Below are 21,404 nucleotides of genomic sequence, written 5' to 3'. Positions count from 1 at the left end.
TATCTTGGGGTCAGGGTGTGGAAGGATGTTGCATGCCTGAAGCTGCTCCAAGGGAACCCAGGTCCTTTGTTTGTGTGCAAGACCCAGGTCTCTGGCCTGTGACTGGACTGAGGCCAGTATGTATTGACATCCTTTGATCAATCACAGTCCTGTCTGAAATACTTAGGAGTATATTGAGAGGGGGTTGTGAGAGAGAGAGAGAGAAAAAAAAATAGACTTTCTAGGAATGGAATCCGTTTGGTGGTACCGAAACAGCAGGAGAGCCATAAACCTTCTCTGTTTTGATTTTGAGTAGTTTTCGATTTAACACAACGGTAACATGCACCAATTACCTCACTCCTCACAATGAAAGGAGCACGTGGGCAGGACAGGAACCCTTTCTAGACCAAGGAGGACTCAGGATCAGCCAAGGAGGACTCAGGATCAGCATGGCAGCCACCATAGCATAGCCATTGATCTGACAAAGGGCTCCAAGTGGGGCTGGTAGGTCATCTACATCAGTTTCTCCCAATAAGCAGATTCTGCCCATTCTGGAGCTGGTAGACTTGAAGCACGGGGTCAAGGTTTAAAGCCTCCCTACTAGTGATTCTTGTGCACTTTAGCTTCCGGGAGGCACTGGGTTGCCAGGAAACCTTTCTATGCATTGTGGAAATGGGAAGACTAGTGTCTGTGATTTCCACTCTGAGGCCCTTGTTCTCCAAACCAAAAAGAAATATCCCGAGACAAAAAGAAGGAGAGAGAATTTTGGTGATGTGTGCAAAGGCAGAGATCAGAGAAGGCTCTTAAGCAGATGGAGAGATGTGGGGGTGGGTAAGGTGTGAGTATCCAGGCTCAGAACCCAAATAAGATCCGATGTGCCATTAGCTCACATGGGGCCTCATCTCTAGAGCAATGCCAGTCTGCTCTGACTGGTTCTAGGTGGGAGTTCTGGCCTTTGACCATGGACAGGGGCTTCTATAGCGACACAGCCTCTGGATACCATTCTTTAAGGCAGCGTGCTGCAGGTCCTGAGAGCTCTCGTGAGGTTTACAGGCAGGCTTCTTCATTAGCATCATCTCTGTCCTCCCTGCTCTTGAGTTTCCTTGTCTGCACTGGAAAACAGAGAAGCTTCTGGAAATGGCTCACTGACACTGGGCTTGAAGAGTGAATGGAAATCTCCGGACCTCAAAGACAGTGGAAGTGACATTTTGTTTATTCATGCACGCGAGTGCATGTGTGTGTGTGTGTGTGTGTGTGTGTGTGTGTGTGTACAGGTTGGGAGAAGATATGAGTTCAGACTAGAAGGAATGAAGACTGTGTGGGTACCTCAGAAAGGAGTGAGTATGGGCCTCCCATTTCAATATGCAGTCTGCATTTGGAGCTCTTGGTAGCCTGTAGCAACTGCCCAGTAGCTCTGGTGGGCATTTGGAGCATGCTCCTAAGTGATACCTAAGTTGATGTCGTGTGGACAATACTTTATGTAGCCAGAGGATAGGCAATTGGTTGATAACTTTGGCTTGAATGGGGGTTGGGAGAAGATATGAGTTCTTGTGTACAGAAGGGAGCATGCAGAAGGAGTAGCCTTTGTGGGGGTTTTTGAGGGAGACAGGCAATGGCTATTTTTCTGTGTGACTGTTGGCTAGAACGTGGTAGCAGCTGGGGTCAGTGGTGGGAAAGGCATAGATCTGTAAAGGGCCGTGGTAGCTCATCAGCAAAAGGCTTATAGAGTTTATTTTAGGTAATGAGAGACATAGGGCTTACTTCCAGGGGATTGGTATGGACCTCCTGAATTGATGGTCTAGTGAAAACTAGCTAGCATTTCAAATCTCCCCTTTGGAAGGGTGTTGCAGATTTTCTGTGGATACAGAACTACGTGACTACTGGGAGACTGTCAATGAGACCAACTGTAAAACAAAGCCATTTGCTTTGGAGTCCTACCTCTTTGGTTAGGGCCACTGACTCACAGACAGGAAAGGAGTTATGTATTTGACCTGTGACCTGCTTAAGGTTTGGCTTTTCAGTTCTCATACCAGGCTTTTAACCTATTAAGCCCAATAACCTCTAGCTCAGAGGTAGCAAGTAAGTTTTTTTTTTTCTTCTTATGTGTAAATTCACATGGGGACAGATGCTTTTGAAATGTGTTTTGAGGCGGCTCCTAAGGTCTTATCCATGTGGATTGGAAGAACACGCTGAATTGATTAGTCATGTCTGGGATGACTATCGGATAGAACGGCAGGCAACACATGCACCATGCATTTAGCTCTCTCTGAAGGCAACTCTGATGATTTATTCCAAATCCTCTCACAGCATCCTACAGGTGGACCAGAACCTGTATGGGGATAGGGGGGCTTGCTGCTTTCATTTCTCTGATTATGAGATGGAATTGATCATTTCGCATCCAGAAGGGCTTTGTATATCTTGCTAGAGTTGTGAGGTTCTCGTCTACATTTCCAGAGGACTAGGAGAGGCATTCCTCATGCATTACTGTAATATCGATGGGTGTTTTCGCACTGAGCGGCCTGAGTAGACAGTGGGTCTGAGAGCATCGTTTCTATTAAATCTGAAGACAGATGCTGGTAACTGGAAATAGCCATTGATTTGCTTTCTCCTGGGCTATCCTAACTCTCTAATTTCTCCAGAGGGGGGAAAAAATAAAGCCACATAAGAGTCAGCTCCTTCAGCTCTCAGAGTAAACATCAAGATCAATTCCCATTCACGAATTTGTTGGATAAATATTTGTTACGCTGTCAGGAAAATTCACATTCATCGCAGGTGAGATTTGATTGGTAGAAAGCGATCTGTCAGCTTGGATTGAGTGGCTGAAGATGGAGAGTAAGCCAGGACTGGTGCTGCGGGTAGGCTGGGGGCTGGGGGCAAGCACTGTGGGTAATGTAAGGCCAGTTGGCACTGGGTTTGGTGGCAGCATTGATGTAGTACCAGGGATGTTTCTCCTTTAAGCAATGTTACTTTGGTGTGATTTTTTTTTTTCTTCATGTGGAGGATACTGAAGGCCATCAGGGACCTCAGGGTCTCAAGAAGCCTTAGTGACAGATTTCAGGGAAGACTGGTTGTCACCTGTTCCCTTCTCCTGTCATTGCAATTGGGAAAGTGAATTCATGATCTGGAGACATTGGGAGGAGAAATAGAAGGGGGAAGGGCTTAAAAGGAAACACGGAGCCTTTGGACCCTTGTCAGGGCCTTGGGTGGTGGAGGGTGAGGGTGTCTTGATTGAGATACAGTCTGATGCCTGGGAGGTGGGAAGTGGGGGGGGGGGCTCTTTCCTGTCTGCTCTTTTGTTCTTTGCTGTGGTGAGTGAGGAGAATTCTTGTCCTTTCTCAGCTGACAGTGCAGTGGAGGTGTCTGACGTGAAGTCAGCCTGGGATGCCAGCCGTCCTTTTGTGTTCCTCTCAGGGGCTTCGCAGCTGAACTGGTGATGGGCAGTCATTTGAGGGGGATCTTAGGGAGGGCCTGGACAACCGGCTCTACGTGGAAATAAGTAGCCCAGCAAGATTTGGTGGGACCATGAGATGCAGAGAAGGCATATCTCCCAATGTCACGGCTGTCTGAGGGGCCGTGGTCAGTGAGGGCAGGGCACCCCAGCCCTCAGGAACTAAGGCCCAGTAATGACACCACAGGCTGCTGACCTACTTCCTGCACCACCAGGGGCCTCTGTGTGGGCTGAACTGTCTCACTCCTGGGCAACTGTTCCCGAGGGTTTTCCAAGATTAGTCACTGCCAGGTGGTGAGGACTTGAAACCCTGCTTCCTGGGGACTTTATCAGAGACATGGGGCATTATGGTCCAAAGGAGCCTTTGGGGACAGTACACTCCAGTGCAGTATGAATAGAAGAATCAAGGCAGATATATTTTCCAAACTTCTTGTGAAAAAAAAAAGGGGGGGTGATGGGGTGGGGTGGGGTGGGTGGGATGGAACCTAGGTCCAGCCTATGCATGCTCTTTGGTTGGTGGTTCAGTCTCTGGGAGCCCCCAAGGGTCCAGGTCAGTTGACTCTGTTGGCTTTCTTATGGAGTCTCTATTCCCTTTGGGTCCCTTAATCCTTCCCCCAACTCTTCCACAAGACTTCCCAAGCTCTGTCTAGTGTTTGGCTGTGGGTCTCTGCATCTGTTTCAGTCAGCTGCTGGGTGGAGCCTCTCAGAGGACAGCTATTCTAGGCTCCTGATCTTGTTCCTTTAACTGGGTTGCTTTGTCTGGCCCTAGTGGGAGAGGAGTGCCTAGTTCTGTAATGATTTGGTGTGTCAGTGTGAGTTGGTACCAGGGGTGAGGGTGAGGGGTAAGGGGGACCTCCCTCTTCTCAAAGAAGAAGGGAGAGGGGCTTGGGGAGGGACTATGAGAGGGAGGGTCTGGGAAGAGGGGGGCTGTGATTGGGACGTAAAGTGAATAAATAAATAATGGGAAAGGATGAGAATATTACTATACTTATTAGAATCAATTAAGGCGCTGAAGGAAGTGGAGCCATTGTTTGGAATCGCTATTCTGAAACATGCAGCTGTGTTAGAGCAGGGACTAGAGTGTGAGCACCTTGATTATTTCTGTCCCACTGTTCTCTTGCTGCCTTAGGCACTCTGAGCCTTGCTCTCTTTCGGAAGTTGGGGCTGTCTTGCCTCCCTTCCGGGATGACTATAGGAAATGAAGTGAACCCAGTGAATATTATTAGGAATGTTAGGTGTGAAGGTCACTGAGGTACTTATCCAAACCAGGTAGAGTAGTATAAACTTTTAATCCCCACACTCTGGAGGCAGAGGTAGGCAGAGCTCTGTGAATTCAAGGCCAGCCTGGTCTACACAGCAAGACCTTGTCATTAAACAGGAAAAGACAACCACACACTCACTCACAGGTGCTCGAAATCCTGGCAGTGGATACTTGCTGTGTACATATCGGTTTGACAAGACTTCCACAAAGCCCTTGGCTTCCCAGCACTGAGGACTTGTTTGGGAAACTTAATAGGAAACTTGTTGGAGGTGAGAGACAGCCTCAGACACTTGGAAGGAGGGTAGGAGGTGTGAGGTGAGGCCTGAATCAAGCATAACACTAGAGGCCAATGATGGTGGAAGAGTGGGTTTCTTTGGAGTCACATCATGGCTGAGCTCAGGAAAGCAAAGGCAGATGGATATAGTTGGGTTGTTGGAGAGTGAGTGCTGGGGAATAAAAGAAGACTCGATTCTTTTGCTCATTTTTGTATGATCAGCTTAAATCAGCTGGGTTCTCACTATTGGCTGTTTTTTTAAATTTTTATTTTATGTGTATGAGTGTTTTGCCTGCATATATGTATGTGTGCCATGTATAAGGCTGGTGCCCACATAGATCAGAAGAGGGCATCAAATCTCCCGAACTGGAGTTTCAGGTGATTGTGAGCCACCACATAGGGTCCTTTACTAAGAACATAAATGTTCTTCACCACTGAGGCATCTCTCCAGCCCACCATTATTGACTCCTATAAGACCCCCAACCCTTGCTTCTTCCCTTCATTGCCAAACCCGGTCTGAGGCTTCACTGTGGCAGGGGAGATGGCCACACTGATGATGTGGAAGTTATGTCAAGTGACAAATGTCAGTTGTCTTTCTTTTCTTTTCTTCTTAAGGTTTATTATTATTAAATATGTGTACACATCTGTGTGTGTGTGTGCGTGAGTGTGCGTGCATGTGCCCATGGGGGTCAAAGTTGATGGATCTTCTGGAGCAGGACTTACAGGCAGTTATGAGCTGCCCAGGGACCCGAACCTGTGCTCTCTTCAAGAGCAGTCCATATTCTTATTCACTGAGCCACTTCTCTTAGCCACTGGAGCACCTCTCTGGCCTCCAGAGGTCCCATTTTCTCACCTTCCAGCCAGACCTTTTGTTGTATTAGTTTGCACAGTATTAGTTAACTGTTGATGCAAACCAAATTATCCCCGACCTAGTGACTTCAACCCTCATCTATCTCAGTTCAAAAGGCAGGAATGTGGGAATGGCTTAACTGCAGGGATTGTCTATGCTAGGGTGTCTCCTGGGCTGCAGTCATCCCAGCTCAGCTAGGGCTGAAGGAGCCACTTCTGAGCTGATGCTGGTGTGTTGATTGGCCGTCGTTCCTCACAGGCTGCTGGATCTTTGTTGGCTGTGGGGTGGAAGCTTCCCTCAGGAAGTACAGTAGCTGGCTTCTTACAGTTGGTACCAGGCAGTGGTGTGTGTGTGTGTGTGTGTGTGTGTGTAGGTTTGTGTGGGGGTGTGAGGGGCAGAGATAGAGAGACAGAGAGAGACAGAGATAACACTTAGTCTCCTAGATTGTATATGCCTTCCTCGTTTCTATGACTATTAAAAAGCTAGCCTTTAAGTCTAGTCCACACTTAAGGAGGGTGTCCACCATTACCACTTGACAATGAGTGGAGGGAGAGAAAAGGCTCTTGGGTATTTTTTAAAGCTCCCTGTGGCCACCCACACTGCCGCTTGACCATCATTCATCCTCACTTCCTGTCTTTGATCGTCCCAGAGAACTTGCATGACTTTTACTAAGGAGATTCTGGAGCTGGGGGAGAAGCTGTCACTAGGACGAGTTTCAGCTTCGTTAGCAAAGCTCAGCATCTAACACTGAAGAACCTCCATCCAAGATCAGAAGAAACGGAAGGACGTTATCTCCGGGGATCTGACTCATCCTCTGGGAAGAACAGAAACTGAGGCTGACAGGGGACGCTAGCCTTGGCTATGGGACCTACATTCCCCAAATCACCTCGTTGATCATAGATGGAATTTGATGATATTTCTGAAGACTATTTCACATGATACTTCTAAGCTTAAGCATGGTGGACCAAGCCCATGGTAGAACACAATGGGAGATCATGTGCTTGTCAATTCTTTTCCTGATGACATTGAAACCATCTAGCCATCCCAAAAGCATGCCACTGCTGAGTGCTGCTTATCCTAAGCTACACATCCTCTTCAGGTCTTGTCTTACCTCATTGCCCACTCGATTGTGGTACTCTCTTCTCCTTCCTTAGATGCCATCATACTACTTCTCTCTCTCTCTCTCTCTCTCTCTCTCTCTCTCCTCTCTCTCTCTCTCTCTCCTCTCTCTCCTCTCTCTCCTCTCTCTCCTCTCTCTCCTCTCTCTCCTCTTTCTCCTCTCTCTCCTCTCTCCTCTCTCCTCTCTCCTCTCTCCTCTCTCCTCTCTCCTCTCTCCTCTCTCCTCTCTCCTCTCTCCTCTCTCCTCTCTCCTCTCTCCTCTCTCCTCTCTCCTCTCTCCTCTCTCCTCTCTCCTCTCTCCTCTCTCCTCTCTCCTCTCCTCTCTCCCTCCCTCCCTCCCTCCCTCCCTCCCTCCCTTCCTCCCTTCTTTCCTATCTTTCTCAGTGTATCCCTGGCTATCCTGGCTATCCAAAGTGGCCAACACTTTGTAAACCGTGTTGGCCTTGAACCCCCAGAGATCCACCTGCCTCTGCCTCCTGCACGATGGGATTAGACATGCACCCCCTATGCCCAGCTATGCATCTTTCACTAGGTTCTCTTTTCTTACCACACTAGCTCAGTTTTTCTCAGTGGGTTCTGTTCTTTGCACTTTTTACAATGCCTTAACTCCCACCCATTTCCTACCTCACATTCCAATTTGTTTTCTCAAGGTTGTTTGGCTTGTGGTCATCCCTTAACTATCTCTCCGTGGTCCAAAGTCACCTCTGACACCCAAATTTCATAAATTTACATTCACAGCATGGCCTTCTTGCTTGAGTGCAGAACCATATACTTGCTCTAATTCTGAGACATCCCCACAGAATACCCCACAAATGGAATGTGTGTAAATGAAACCTGTTGTTATGTAAAGCCAGCTATGGGGGTACTTCCTGAGGGAAGCTTTGGCCCCCATAGCCGTTTGAGTTCTGAGACATGCATCACTGGGTGGTTCCATGATTGTGAAAATGTAATAGAACTAAACCAAGGTTACTGTCATATCACTGAGACATATAATCTAGCAGGACCAGCAACATGGTATAATGGCTCCATCATCAACAGGAATGCCATGGTACAGCACACAGCCATAGTCAACATGCCTTCCATCTCCATCTCAGCTAACAGGCCTATTTTCTACTCTGTGCCCACCATGACATTGGTGACATTTTTGACTTCTCCATTTTTTTCCCACTCCTGTCCATATCAGCATCATATTCTGCTGATCAAGTCTACCTTTCAAATTCCTCCAACTCTACCTTTACTCCCAACACTAATAAGCCTTCCTTTCACTTAGGGCCCTGCTAGAATAGGGTCTCAGAAAAAGATCAGATATGTTTGTCTTCTGTTGTGCCCAGAACGTAGCGTGCGCTCAGCATCCATTGACGGGATACCTTCTTCATCACCTCCGCTGTGTCTGCTCTCTGCTCTTTCTGCCAGAGTTACCTTACAAGTGCACGGCTACAGGAAAACGATTGCTCACAGAGTCACACTAGGATGCTCATACCCACAGTAGAACCCACCCCTCATCTTTTCGTGGCTTTCCTTCTATCTTTGATTACCATTGACTTTCCTTATGTCTTTCCTTGGCTACTCAGCTTTGGCTGAACAGACCTCGTTCCTAACATTTCTTGTTATTTCATTTCCCTAGTACAGTTCCCCCCCCTTTTATTATTTTACTTAGGCAACTCCTACTTGTTCTTCAAGGCCCGACTCAAAATGTTGCCCACTCTAACTGGCTTTTCCTGAGACTCCACAACATGATTTACTGAGTCCCACCTCAGGGATTTCATTTCTTTCTTTATTGTAGTGCTTAACTACACGTTGAACTATAGTAATTTTAAAAAGTGTCACCCCTCCCCCCAAATAGTTACCTGTTGCTCAGTTGGGAGAGGATCTAGTCTTAGTCTACCTACATATCCTTCGCAGGATTCAGATCCTTTCCGGATGTTGTCATACTGTACCCAGATGTCTTCCCCCATTGCCATATGGGCCTCACCACAGGGGACCTCTCTACATTGAAGTTATCTTGTGTAGTATGAGGAAGCACAGGGGACAGCGAAAGCTGGTCTTTTATAACTTAATGTTAGAAGTGATCATGATCATCAATGTCATAGCCTACTTGTTAGAATTGCATTATAATGTCCAGCCCATAGTGGGCGAGAGAGAACGACACAAGACTGTAGACACCAGGGAGTGAGACCAACTGGGAGAATACTTGAGGCTACCTTCCGCACTTCCTAAACGGAGCCTTCTAAGATAGGATTCATGTCTCATTCGTTCTTAAAACTTGAGCCCCAAGTACAGTTCTTGTCCCAGAGAAGACATTCATTAGATTTGGTCAAATGAAATGGGCTATTTTTCCCCCTCTGAGACAAATCACAATGAAATAGATTACAAAGTCAGAACCCTAAAGTTAGACCAAGATTACGTAACAATGGAAAAGAAAGTACTGAAGCTAATGCCATCTTCTCTTCCCAGGCCCTTCCACGATTGCCTTTCAGTCTTTCCTACCACAAGATAGAAAGCAAAAGATCACCCATTTCCCCTTTGACCTGGCACAACTCTATGTAATATTTTTGATAGAAAAATGGATGTACTACCCAGTCCTCAGATAGTTCAGGAACTTAAACCACTAGGGAATTCATCTTCTACTCCATGGCCAATCCTGATTAGAGGACCACAGGCAATCAAGAGTTGACTAAATACTCTTCCCCGGCAGTGATCCCTTTAATTACAGATCTCAGCCCTCCTGGGTCTACTCAGGACAGCAGGAAGCATAGTAATTAATCTCTTCTTTGAGTTCACATTCCTAGAAAATTCCAGACTCTTTAGCCAGGGCCCATGACTAGATGCTGCTCCCGATATCTTGAGAGGCCTAAAGTGCACAGCCAGTATTAAAGCTTTGCATCTGAGATTGATGGTAGGCTCTGCATGAGCATTCAGGATGGTCCCCACACACTGTGGGTGAGGGGTGAGGGGTGGACATCACTCTGGCAGATGGTAGCCAGAAGCTTAGAGTTCTGGGGAAGAATTTAAAAGGAGAATCAGCTAAATCCCTTGTATGGATGTCACCCATCTCTCTCTCCCTGGCTGGCAGTATCCTCCTGTCAAAGGTAACAACTACCTCAACTTGGATCTCAAACTCCCATAGAGGGAGCTTTACCAAAGACTTTTGTCTGCCTGCAGATCCTAGAGAGGCTCAGATGTGCAGGCTGACCTTACCTTGTGGGATGAGTGGGATGACTGATGGGAAAGGATTTCAATTTCTAGTGCTTTTTAATTTCTGTCGCTTTTTGTCATTGTGTGTATTTGGTGTCAAGCTAAGACAGGGTTTGTCAACATAGATGCTGAAAGTACTTATTGGCTGTTTTAATGTCTTCTTTTCGCTTTGTGTTTTATCCAGCAAATTCTAGAAGATGACTTCTTTTTCTTTTTCTTTTTTTCCTTCTCTAAACAGATAGTTAATTTGGGATCAATAGTTATCTCTAAATTTGTCATGTATGGGTAGCATAGAGTGAGGTATAGATTCATGACCCACATAGTGCAATCCTATAGCTTAATATATCAGTAATATAATGCCCACAGAGGTGAAGTAGATTATTTAAAAGACTTGGCTACTGCAACACATCTGAAATTGCCACAGTTGTTTTTATCAGGATCTTGTTGTGTCCCCAGTACCCAGAAGAGTGCTGTCACATGTATTTATCTGACAAAATCCATCAAAAGAATAGATAAACAAACAGGTTGTCTTTGACCCTCAGTTGTTACATATAATTAGTTAGGAGCAGTGGGGTCCTTACCGAGACTGGGCATTTTACAAGTGCTCTGTCTTGGGCCCAAATTAGACAAATCAAGTAGGTCCCATAACTCCAGGTCCAGGTCCAGGTCACACCATTTCACCGTTAGAGGAAGGATCCACACACACAGTGCCCTTGGGTTTCTGGATAGGTATAGCCATTTCTAGGAGCCTCCATCTTGAACCCTCTGCGACTGTGCAAACATGAGCGTCTCAGGCCATTTGTGAATGGCCCCATGAACTGCTAAGTCCATCAGATGCTCCCCCAACCCTCTTGCATGAACGGGCTAGGTGTGGTATTTATAGTAACAATTGGTGCAACAAACCCTCTGCCTTCCGAGTCACGTGATTCCTGGGCATGCTGTACAGCTTGCTGGCTTGAGGGCAAGGATTAGCTGACCTCTAAGAGGAGCTGAAGTTGCCACCCCATGAGGTGTTTTTGCCCGAGCCAAAGGCAGTCACAGCTCAGTCCGTCATTCATTTTTAATGGATTTTTGTTTGTTTGGTCTTTGTCCTTTCCACTCTCTTTCTCCTCTTTGTCTTCTTTGAAGTACATGAAAAATGGTGAGAAAAAAGGGAGCCATTCAGGTGCCCCCAGAGCGCCGTTCCGCTGCAGTCATCAATTTGCAGGAGTCTCGGGCAGTGGCGGTAACATCTGGGGCATACAGAGGTGAGCCAGTGGACCATTACAAAAGATTAACAGAGGAGGGCCTGAGAAAGAACCCACGAGAAGAAAGTGGCTGTGAGCACACCTGTCGCAGTGTATATGTAAAGAGGTTGGGCTCTTTAAAAACAAAACAAAACAGTTTTTATTTATTCTCTGACAATCTCATACAATGCATTTTGATAATATCTGTTCCCAACTCTCCTCTCCCAGGCTGCTGGGCCCCCAACACGTATTTCCCTTTCATGTTTTCATTTTTTTTCTTTTAAATAACTCTACATGTGCTGCTTATACATGTGTGTTCAATGTGTATCAGTGTCCAGTTCCTGAAGGAAAATGACTCCCCCTCTCCTGGCAGCAGGCACACACGTGTGGTGCCGGGATTGAAGCCAGACCTGAGTGCTTGTTAGGTGAACACTTTCTCTCTATGACCTAGCTTTGCGAGAGCCTGGAGGCTTGATTGCCTAGATATGGTTCACCCTTCGCAGATTGACAGTGAAGACTCAGAGCTCCCTTCCCTCCCTCTGGTAGGCTGGGTGTCAAAGCAGAGAAACAAAGCAGGGATGGGAGGGATCCAGGCAGGAGGAGAGAAAATGAGAGCAAATGGCTCTGATTGGTCGAGTTCTGTTCCCAAGGTGATCGAGTTACTTTTCTTTTTCCTCAAGTGACTTCGAATTTTGATTGAGATTTGATTATTCTTTCCATAAATTCTCTCATTAAAACTTTGTGTGTATTTTCAACATGTCAATGTCATTTTTGTGCGTATGAACATGGAGAACTATTTAAAATTTGAGCCAAATTGTGTGTGTGTGTATGTATGTGTATGTCTTTAGATGGACGTGTGTATGTGCACAACATGTGGAGAACATAGGCTGACACTGAATGTCTTCTTCCACCATTTCTACCAATGTGGCTAGACTGTGTGCTCCAGAGATCATTCTGTCAGCGTCTCCCTGGCCCTGGAATACAGGCATGCACAGTGTGACTGGATTTGTATGTATGTATGTATGTATGTATGTATTTATTTATTTATTTATTGTATTTATTCTAGAGAGGTACAGGGGATTGAACAGAGGTCCTCATTCTTGCTCAGCAAGCACTTTACCTGCCAGGCCATCTCCCCAGCCTCTGGATCATTTACTCATGAGTACACACAGACTTGCCTCTGGTACTGTGTCAGGTGAAGTGATGCTATGCATTTAGTATCATTTCTAGTAACTAAACAGCAAGCCAAGGGGCACGGTTTGAGTTTTACATATACTTTTTAAGAGAACCTCAGATATCCAGGTTCTTCCTTATTGAGAAATTATTTTTAAAAAGCTCAACACTGACAAATAAGGTAATAGAACATAATTAGATGTTTATAACTTCACAATGAATAAGTAATAGAGCCTGCCAGCTTCGCCTTTCTACATATCCTCTCTATTTATGTTTTAAGCAGATACCTCAGAGGGTAAGTCCACCTCCCAACCTTTAATTTAATTGGTGATGTGGCTTACCCAAGTCCAAATTAAATATTGGCAATGATGAAATCTAAAAAGCCTTCTAATAGAAAGCATAACACAAGAAAAGCATCATAGTAGTTTGCGTATTTATTTCTGCCCAGGGTTGGTTGGAAGTGAACCAAATTTCACTGCGTGGGAATGTGTGCTGCATGAAATTGACAGGTTAGAGACGCATTAGCTTCTAAGCCTCAATCAGAACGCGAGCTCAATCAGTGAGGTGTAGTTAGTGTCATTTCCTCTGAAAGGTTGGAAGTGTTCAGGTGTGGGGACAGTTATGTACGAGAGTACAAGCGGGGGGGGGGTGTGGTTATGAAACCAACTCTGGTTTTTTTGCCTGGAGTTTTCTGTCTGTGCCTCCTGACTTGACTCCATCTGAACCCTTTGGGCTCATTGAATTCATCATTGAATGCGCTCATCCCCCAGGCACAATGCTCTATGCAGTCAAGAGATGGGTCCTTTGACAGGCAAGGCAGTGGTCACTGCTTTAAGACACCTGTCTTTGCTCTCCTATTGAGCTGTGGTGTCGTGAACACCCTGAGCCTCACTTCCTCAGTCTGTCTTCTCGTGACTGGGAAGTTCCCTATTCTGCATTGGCTTCCTTCCCCACCCTATTGCAGAGAGAGCCCCATGAAGCCAAACCCTGTTATATCTGAAAGCCCTGATCAGGGGTCAGGCTTCCAGAATGGGTGGCTGTGGGTGGCATGGCCCGTTTGAGCTTCTAAAGAGGGTTGGAATCAGTTTAGGAACAGATTGGTAGGAATGAAGAATGGTCTTCATCACCAAGTTCATTATTGGATATGAACTATGAACATGGACTTGATTTTTAATGATTCTATTGGAATGAATCACACATATATAGTTTCTTCTTGTCTTCTTCCCTCCATCCATCTCTCCTCTGTTTTCTTTCCTTCCCTTTCTTTCTCTTTCCTTCCCTCCTCCTTCCCTCCATCTTTCTCTTTCTCCTTGCCTTCTGTGCTATAGACAACCCAGGTTCTTAAGTTCACTAGGCACATAGCCTACCACTGAGCTAAAGACCCGACCAATACTTTTTAAATCTTTGGCAATTGGAATCTTAGAAATGTCTCATTGACCAATTGCCCTAAGGGAACCTGAGTAAACTGTCTAATTTTTAATACATTTGCTTTAAGATGGAAGGCTGAAGAGATGGCATAGTGGTTAAGAGAACTTACTGCTCTTACAGAAAACCCGGGTTCAGTTCCCAGCACCCACTGGGTGGCTCACAACCATCTGTAACTCCAGGTCGGGGCTATGATGCCCTCTTCTGGCCTCCAAGGGCATTGCACACACATGGTGCATTTACATATATGTAGCGAAACACTCATACAAAAATAAAATAAAAAGAAATTTGTAAAAAAAAAAATTAAGAAAAATTTCTAATTCCCAAGCAAGTGCATTTAAAGATGGTGGTGAGCTTTACAAAAGATCAATCAAGTAGGAAGTGGTCTCAGTAAAGTGCTTTACAGGGGCACCGCTCTTCTCTTCCACCCTTAGACTGGAAAGACTTGTGCCTGCTCCTCTCCTACTTACATAGGCTTTGAGCATTAATTCTGAACAAAGCCAGTCCCAGTACGGAGACTTTGAGTCACGCTTCCAATCTTTCTTTAGGAGCTTTCCAACAGTGTGCATTCTTATGTTCTTTCCATGGTCGGGTTCTTGAAGTTTTACATAACAAGTGTTCCTTGTAGTTTTGGGAGAATGGCCAACTTACTGTGGAGGCACAGGTAGATAACTTAATTCTGGACTTAGTTTTAGGGGTGCCCCATCTGTATAGCTACTAAACTTTTTACACTTCTTCCTTCCTAGTAGAGAAGTTGTAAGAGCATTCCTGTCCCCCATTTCCCTCTCTCATTTGAACAGTGTCTTGGATTCTGAGCTGGTCCTCTACCACAAAGTTGTAAAACATTACGAGATTATCAAGATATTGTTATGATGAGGATGCTGCAACTCAATTGTGCAATTCTCAAGTCTGAAATTTGTAGATGACAATATCCCGTCTCAATGTCAAAGACTGGACATGCCTGTAGGAGAACTTGGTCACAGAATAGGCTGCTGACCAGCATTTGCAGTGGTAGACGTGTGGATCGCACAGTCCACCCAGCCCCACCCAGCAGATGCTCCAGTGCAGCTGCCAGCCAAGTTCCAGGCCATGGCATGTGCTGACCTTCCTTCCTCAGGAAGATGGTGCCTGAGCAATATTATTAGCAGGACAGCATTTGCGCTGATCTGTCAACACTCTCTCATTCAGACAAGATTAGGCACATTCAGGACGATATGGCCATAGACAATACTCCATCGTCTAGGGTCTTTATGGAACAATGACAAACCGGCAGTGTCATACTGCTGACTCATTTTGGAAATCTCTTTTGGCTACAGTCACCCTATACTTGCCCAACTTGCTTCTTCTGATTCCTCTACTGGTTCTTTTTGCCATTGTTGTTTTTATTTTATTTTTAAGCTAGGGTCTCACTATGTAGCTCAGGCTGGCCTGGAACACACTGCCCTCTTGCTCTGGGCTGAGATTTATAGGTGTGTCTTCCATCCCCAGCTCTTCTGTCTTTAAATACATGATTCTTCAAAGCTTAGATTTAAAAAAAAAATCTTTTCCCCTTCTCTTTTCTTTCTTCTCTTGTTCTCCTTTCCCTACTTTCACTTTTCCCTAAATTCAATCTTAAGGTTTTTTTTTTTTTTTTTTTTTTTTTTTTTTTTTTTTTTTTTTTTAGACAATGTCTCTGGGTAGCCTTGGCTGGCCTAGAGCTCAGAGAGATCTACCTGCCACTGGCTCTGGAGTGTTGGGATTAAATAGGTGCCATCACGCCTGGTCTTAAGTTTCTATTTCAAATCCCTAATTGTCTTTTGAACTCTCAATAATATGTTTGATGCTCTGATCCAACTTGCACTGCTCAGAACAGACTGGATCCTCTTCGCCAGGATGGCCACACGCTCCTTCTATGGTGTTTCTCATCCCAGGGGTCTTCACTGCCCTCTACCTAATTTGTTCATTTGAATATTTGAGGATATTTATCCAGATGAATCAATTCCCATCACTTATTTTTTGTTTCCTCAAGTTTTCCACCTGAGCCTGGTCCTGGTCCTCCTTGTCTCTCTTCTGTGGGCTGTACTAGTCTCTAACCAATCCTGGCAAAAATTCTTGCATCTCCTCAGCCTCACTGCCAATTCTTTTTGGGCCTCCCCCCCTCCCCCCGCTGCTTCATCCTCATGATGAACATTTTCATTTGTATATTCTTATTTTAAAAGATATTTTCATCTGTTTGGAAGTAATTACAGGTTTGTATGAGATGATGGTGATCCCAGGTGCCTTTCCCCCAGAGATGAGCATCTTAGATCCTTCATATGACAGCAAAGCTATTGGGATCCTAGGCCCTTGGTGGGCTTTGTGGTCTCATAGTTTTGTATGCCTATGCCTAGCTGTGAATGTCTGATGAGTCCCTCTGTGTAGTTCTGGGCCATCTTATCATACACATAACTGCCAACACCCAAAGCTCCATCCTCAGCCTCAAGGCCCTCTGTGCCCAGGAATGCTTCTTAAAAACAGTCATCTGGCCTCTCTGTTCCACTTGAAAGCCCTCAATGACTTTCTAGGCCCGGATGCTTAAATAAGGGCTGGAAGTGCCTATTTAGTCTGGCGTCAGTGTCTCCTTGGTGGCCTCCTGCCCCCTCATTTTTCAAAGAAGCCTACACTCGTGTTCATTGGTCTTTCTCTTCCTTCTTCCCACCCAGTTAGCATTCTCAGGACAGTTTCCTTGACCTCTCTGGCTGGGAGCAATCATTGGTTTTCTTTCCCAACACAGTTTTTGTTTTAGGGTGTTCGTCACCCACTAGTGATTAGACGCAGGGTTCGTAATTTGAGGTCTCTTTGGAGGGCTTACTTAGGGTGTCTTGTCCCTACACAGTATCCTTTCTATCAAGTGTAACAGCCAGTTTAGCAGCTGCTCATGAGACAGTTGTGGAGTTAATGACCACTTAGTGTAAGCTGGCTGTTTATGGCTGCGATAGGACCCAAGGCCAGGGAACTGGACAAAGCCACCTTGCCAGGTGAGTGTATGTCTTAGAATCCTAACTCCATCCTTTTCAGCAATGTCCTGTCAGAGAACCTGGGCACTTGTGACCCATACCTCAGAGCCCTGAAAATGTGCCCTTATTCCCATTCTGTTTTCACTCTAGGAGGTTCGCATAGGGAACGGCTTGGCTTGTATTCTCCCCAGATAGCACTGTAAGATATATTCCAGAAAAATCAATGGGATATTTGTGCAGGGTGTTAGTTTAAGGCTTCGTTCTGGCCTCTTCTCCTTGCCCTGTCCTCACGCCACTGGCTATTTCTCCTCTAATGCTAGCACTCAGAAACCTCAGTGTGGTTTATATTTAGGGAAGCCCAAATCTGGTAGGTCCTTATGCTGATGGACTAGCCAGTATTTCACCCGAATGAGCATGGTCTGATGGACTCTCCGAAGATTCAGATGGGGAATCTTCGGAGCGTGGGGTTCCTGCTGGGATATGGCTCTGCTGAGGGGTGGGGTTGGCTCTTGGAAGTCTGTGAGCACACTTGGTAAGTGACGCTGACTCTGATTGGTGCCCCCTGTTTATAGTGTCCTTGAAAGGACAAAATCCCTCACATGAAAGAGGCAGCCCAATGCTCTGTACAGAGGGAGCTCTGGAGGATGAAGGCCCTGGGCTAAGCTGCTGGTTCTTAACAGCACAGTCAGTGCTGGGTTTTGTCCAAGCAGGTCACGGCACTGGGAACCTGGGAACCCCATCCAGCTTCTCTTTCCTGACAATGAGAAGGTCAAGGGTCTGCCCTTTCTATAGCTCCCAGCTGTCCGCTCACTGGCGGCTTTGCTCTTCAGACTCAGCGGGGGCTGATGGAGTCCTGCTTGGTGGGTCAAGCCTCAGGCATCCCTTCAATGCTATGTGATCTCTGGTCACAGCTGAAAGTCCCTCTCCCAATCCAGCTATGACACTTGAGATGCAGGACAGAGGTAGAGGCAGAGATGGATTATTTTAGGACAGATCTGGTCATTTGTTGGGATAGTCACTCCTTGGCCTTCCCTGCCAGACCCCTTTCTTTTTGTGTCCCCGTAACTGTTCAGGGTTTGGGCTTTTGCTCATCTCTTACCACAAAAATGCCATCTATTACCCCTACGCACTGTCCCTGCTAACCCTATACAATCCTGACACACTCAGGCTAGGTGAACAGGAAGTCCTAGCTCTAAGTAGCTCTGAGAAGTTGTCCTGTTCTGGCTTCAGCTGGGGCTTTCGAGGTCATGCTGATTGATATCTCCCACCAGGCTGCCTTGGGCTGTGTGCCCCATAACACCCCATAACACCCTTTTTAGTGCTTTCTGGTGACTGCTTCCTGCTCTACTTGTTACACCTATGGGGGGACATGGCTCTTAGGGTAAGAGAAACTGGATGGTATTTAGTAAGAGGGTGAATGTTCATCTCTCCATTTGGCTTCTATCTGACATGACTAGAGGTGGTAGTGATAAGGGCTGAGAGCAGAGCCCCATTCAGACTCGCAGTCTGTTTCCCAGCCCGTGGTACCCCTGCCTCCCAAATGCTGGTCTTGTCCTAACATCGTTGTTCTGGCTTCTTTCAGGTCATCCAACTTGCCTGCAGTTCACTCTGAACATGACTGAGGCAGTTAAGACCTACAAGTGGCAGTGCATAGAGTGTAAATCCTGTATCCTGTGTGGGACCTCGGAGAACGACGTGAGTTTGGGCTATCCTGGTGACAGGAAGAGACCGAAGGGGCTGCGAGTCTTCTGAGAGGTGGAGGGGAGACAGAACTCTGGGCACTGGGTTTCTGGAGGAAATGACAGTCTTTCTAGCCTCTACAACCCTTGGGACCCTTGTACTTTTGCCTTGGACCTTGGGGTCCCTGTGCTTTCAAGAAGAATGCCAGAGGTGGCCAGGAGGGAATGTCTTTTTTGGCCATCACCGTTAGCATCCTGGCCATTTGCTCTCCAGAGTTCAGTGCCTATGATAATGACCAGTGCTTTGAATGGGATGCTGTTGGCTGTTTTCACCACATTCCAGTGCATGATCTCACTGGAAACATGAGAAATACAAATACTCAACAACTTTTTTTCATCATGAATGATTTCAAACCTATACAAAGGCTGAAAGAATAAGGAAGCCCAATACACTCTATCCCAGCTTCAACTGTGGACATTGAGTCCAATCTTATCTCAGACGTACTATTATTTTATCCTTTATATGTACACTATATGTAAGTGTGCGTGTAGGTGTGTGCCCATGTGTTTGCACATGTGGAGTCTGGATTTCAATATCAGCTGTCTCTTTCTCTCTCTATCACTTCCCACCTTAACTTTTGAGACCGATAGCTCACTGATCCCAAAACTCCTCAGTTGGGCTAGCCTGGCTGGCCAGTGAGCTCCAGAAGGCCTTCTATCTGCAGACATGGCTTCCTGTACACTAAGCTGGGATGTCCGGTGTGCACTGCTACACCTAGCTTTTACATGGGTGCTGGGGGCCTGAACTTGGACCCTCATGCTTGAGCAGCGGACATTTCACCAACTGAGCCATCTTCCCAGCTGGTCCATAGGATGTTCTGCAAGCTAGAGCCTCATGGTTACCAACACGTGGACAATTTTACAGCACAGAACTCTATATCAAGCCTAAAATCATTTAAAAATATTGCAATCGATCACCTTTAGGACATGTGTGGAAAGCATATACAAAACACACAAACTTTGTCTTTCTTTTTGGATTTCAACTCAAAGATGCCTCATTATGTACACACAAATCAGAAACACTTCTGTTTCAAGCACTCCAAATGCAGGATATTTAACCTGTATTAAGACACTATTTTCATGTGACAAGACAATATGTCTGGGAAACCATAGAGAATCAATGATAGGGCTGACTTGAATCTACAAAGCAAAAGCTAGGGGCTGAGGAAATGGCTCAGTGGTTTAAAGCCCATACTGCTCTTGCAGAGGGTCCAAGTTCTGTTTTCAGCATCTATACCAGACTGCTCCCCACTGCCTGTATCTCCAGATCCAGAGGGTCAGATACTTTTCGCCTCTGCCAACATCTGTTCTCATGTAGACATACCCACACATAGACAGACAATTAGACAGAAAGACAGCCATAATTAAAAATTAATCTTACAAAGGTAAAAACTAAATCTAAGTAAGTTTGAAACCACAAAGGTCAGGTGGAATGATGTCCTATGATATAAAATGATTCAATACTGCAGAGATATCAGTTATGCCCATGTTAATTTGCAAATGAACATCAGGAGCAACAACAATATCAACAAGTTTGTTCTGTGCAGTTAGGCCAGGTGATACTTATGTTCATATGGAAGAAGAAGAGGAAGAAGAGGAAGGACGAGGAGGTTCAGATAGCAGAGGAAGGACCAAGGTTTTATCTAGACTGTAAAGTACTTACTTTATAGTATGCAAGAAGTCCTGAGTTCAATCCTCAGTACAGTAGAAGACAGGCAGACTAGTGCATCCCTGTGATCACAGTGTTTGGGAGGTAGAAGCAGGAGGATCAGAAGTTTGACATCATCCTTGCCTACATAGTGAACTTTGGGCCAGCCTGGGCTGCATAAAGCCTTGACTCAGAAAAGAAAGTAGCCAAGGAGATTCTGATAAACTGCTCTGAAAACAGGAACTAGAAGACAGTAAACCCTTTCGAGCCCCCCCCCCCCCCCGGCCCCAGTGGAACACTGTGGTAGTGATGTGTAAATGGACAAATAGACCAGTTGGAAGAGAATAGAAAGCCTATGAATAGACCCACCTACATAGGGGAATATGGTACGGGATAAAGGTTGTGTCTAAAATTGCCATGTCAAAGATAGACTTTTTAATGAATGATGCTGGGACAATAGGGGAACCATTGGGGAGAAGACAAAATTAGCTTCATATCTCACACCAGGCATAAGAACAATCTCCAAATAGACTGGGAATTTAAATGTAAAACGCAAGACCGGAGCAGTACCAGATTCTTCTCTCAACACTGGGAAAGATTTTTCCAGTTGACTCAAAAATAGAGATGCAATAAAATGAAATACTGAAAAATTAGGCTCCATGAAAATTTGCATAGTTAAAACCACGATACAGTCAAAGGATGGCTGAGAAGCTGGGAGGATATATCTGTAACGAGTGCAGGTGAAGGTCCAGTGGCCCCAGGATATGAAGAGCTCTGATGAATAGGAGACAGAGAAGCAGGAACTTGATAGACAAGGAGAAACATGCATGAAAGATGATTCTTATAAACAATATGAGAATGAGCCCTAAACCTTGAAAGAAATACTCAAACACACTCACAATGAAAGAGACTCAAAACAAAACCAGGATTCTTGCCTATCTGACAGACAAAAATTCTCAAGTATAACATTTATGAAGCTATGGGATAATTGGTCCCTGTATCACAGAAGGGTGTGCAAAGAGGTATGGCCCTTCTGCGGTGAGGGATTTGGTGATCTCTAACAAAACTACTATATGCTTAATTTTGGCTGAG

The 21,404-nt window shown here is 45.6% G+C and overlaps 1 protein-coding gene across 1 annotated transcript in view; it reads left to right on the top strand.

The window, feature by feature from the left end:
• The window catches only part of Dpf3 (D4, zinc and double PHD fingers, family 3), a 273,986-nt gene that overhangs the window by 242,849 nt on the left and 9,733 nt on the right, over positions 1-21,404 (top strand). The window contains exon 9 of the mRNA NM_001267625.1: positions 18,508-18,620. Within this exon, the coding sequence (NP_001254554.1) occupies positions 18,508-18,620 (113 nt within the window). The remainder of the gene's footprint in view (positions 1-18,507; positions 18,621-21,404) is intronic.

Source organism: Mus musculus, chromosome 12 (genome assembly GCF_000001635.26).
Source record: "Mus musculus strain C57BL/6J chromosome 12, GRCm38.p6 C57BL/6J".
In the NCBI taxonomy this organism is placed as follows: Eukaryota; Metazoa; Chordata; class Mammalia; order Rodentia; family Muridae; genus Mus; species Mus musculus.
The sequence above is the reverse complement of the archived record's forward strand: the minus strand, read 5'-3'. Positions and strand labels throughout refer to the sequence as shown.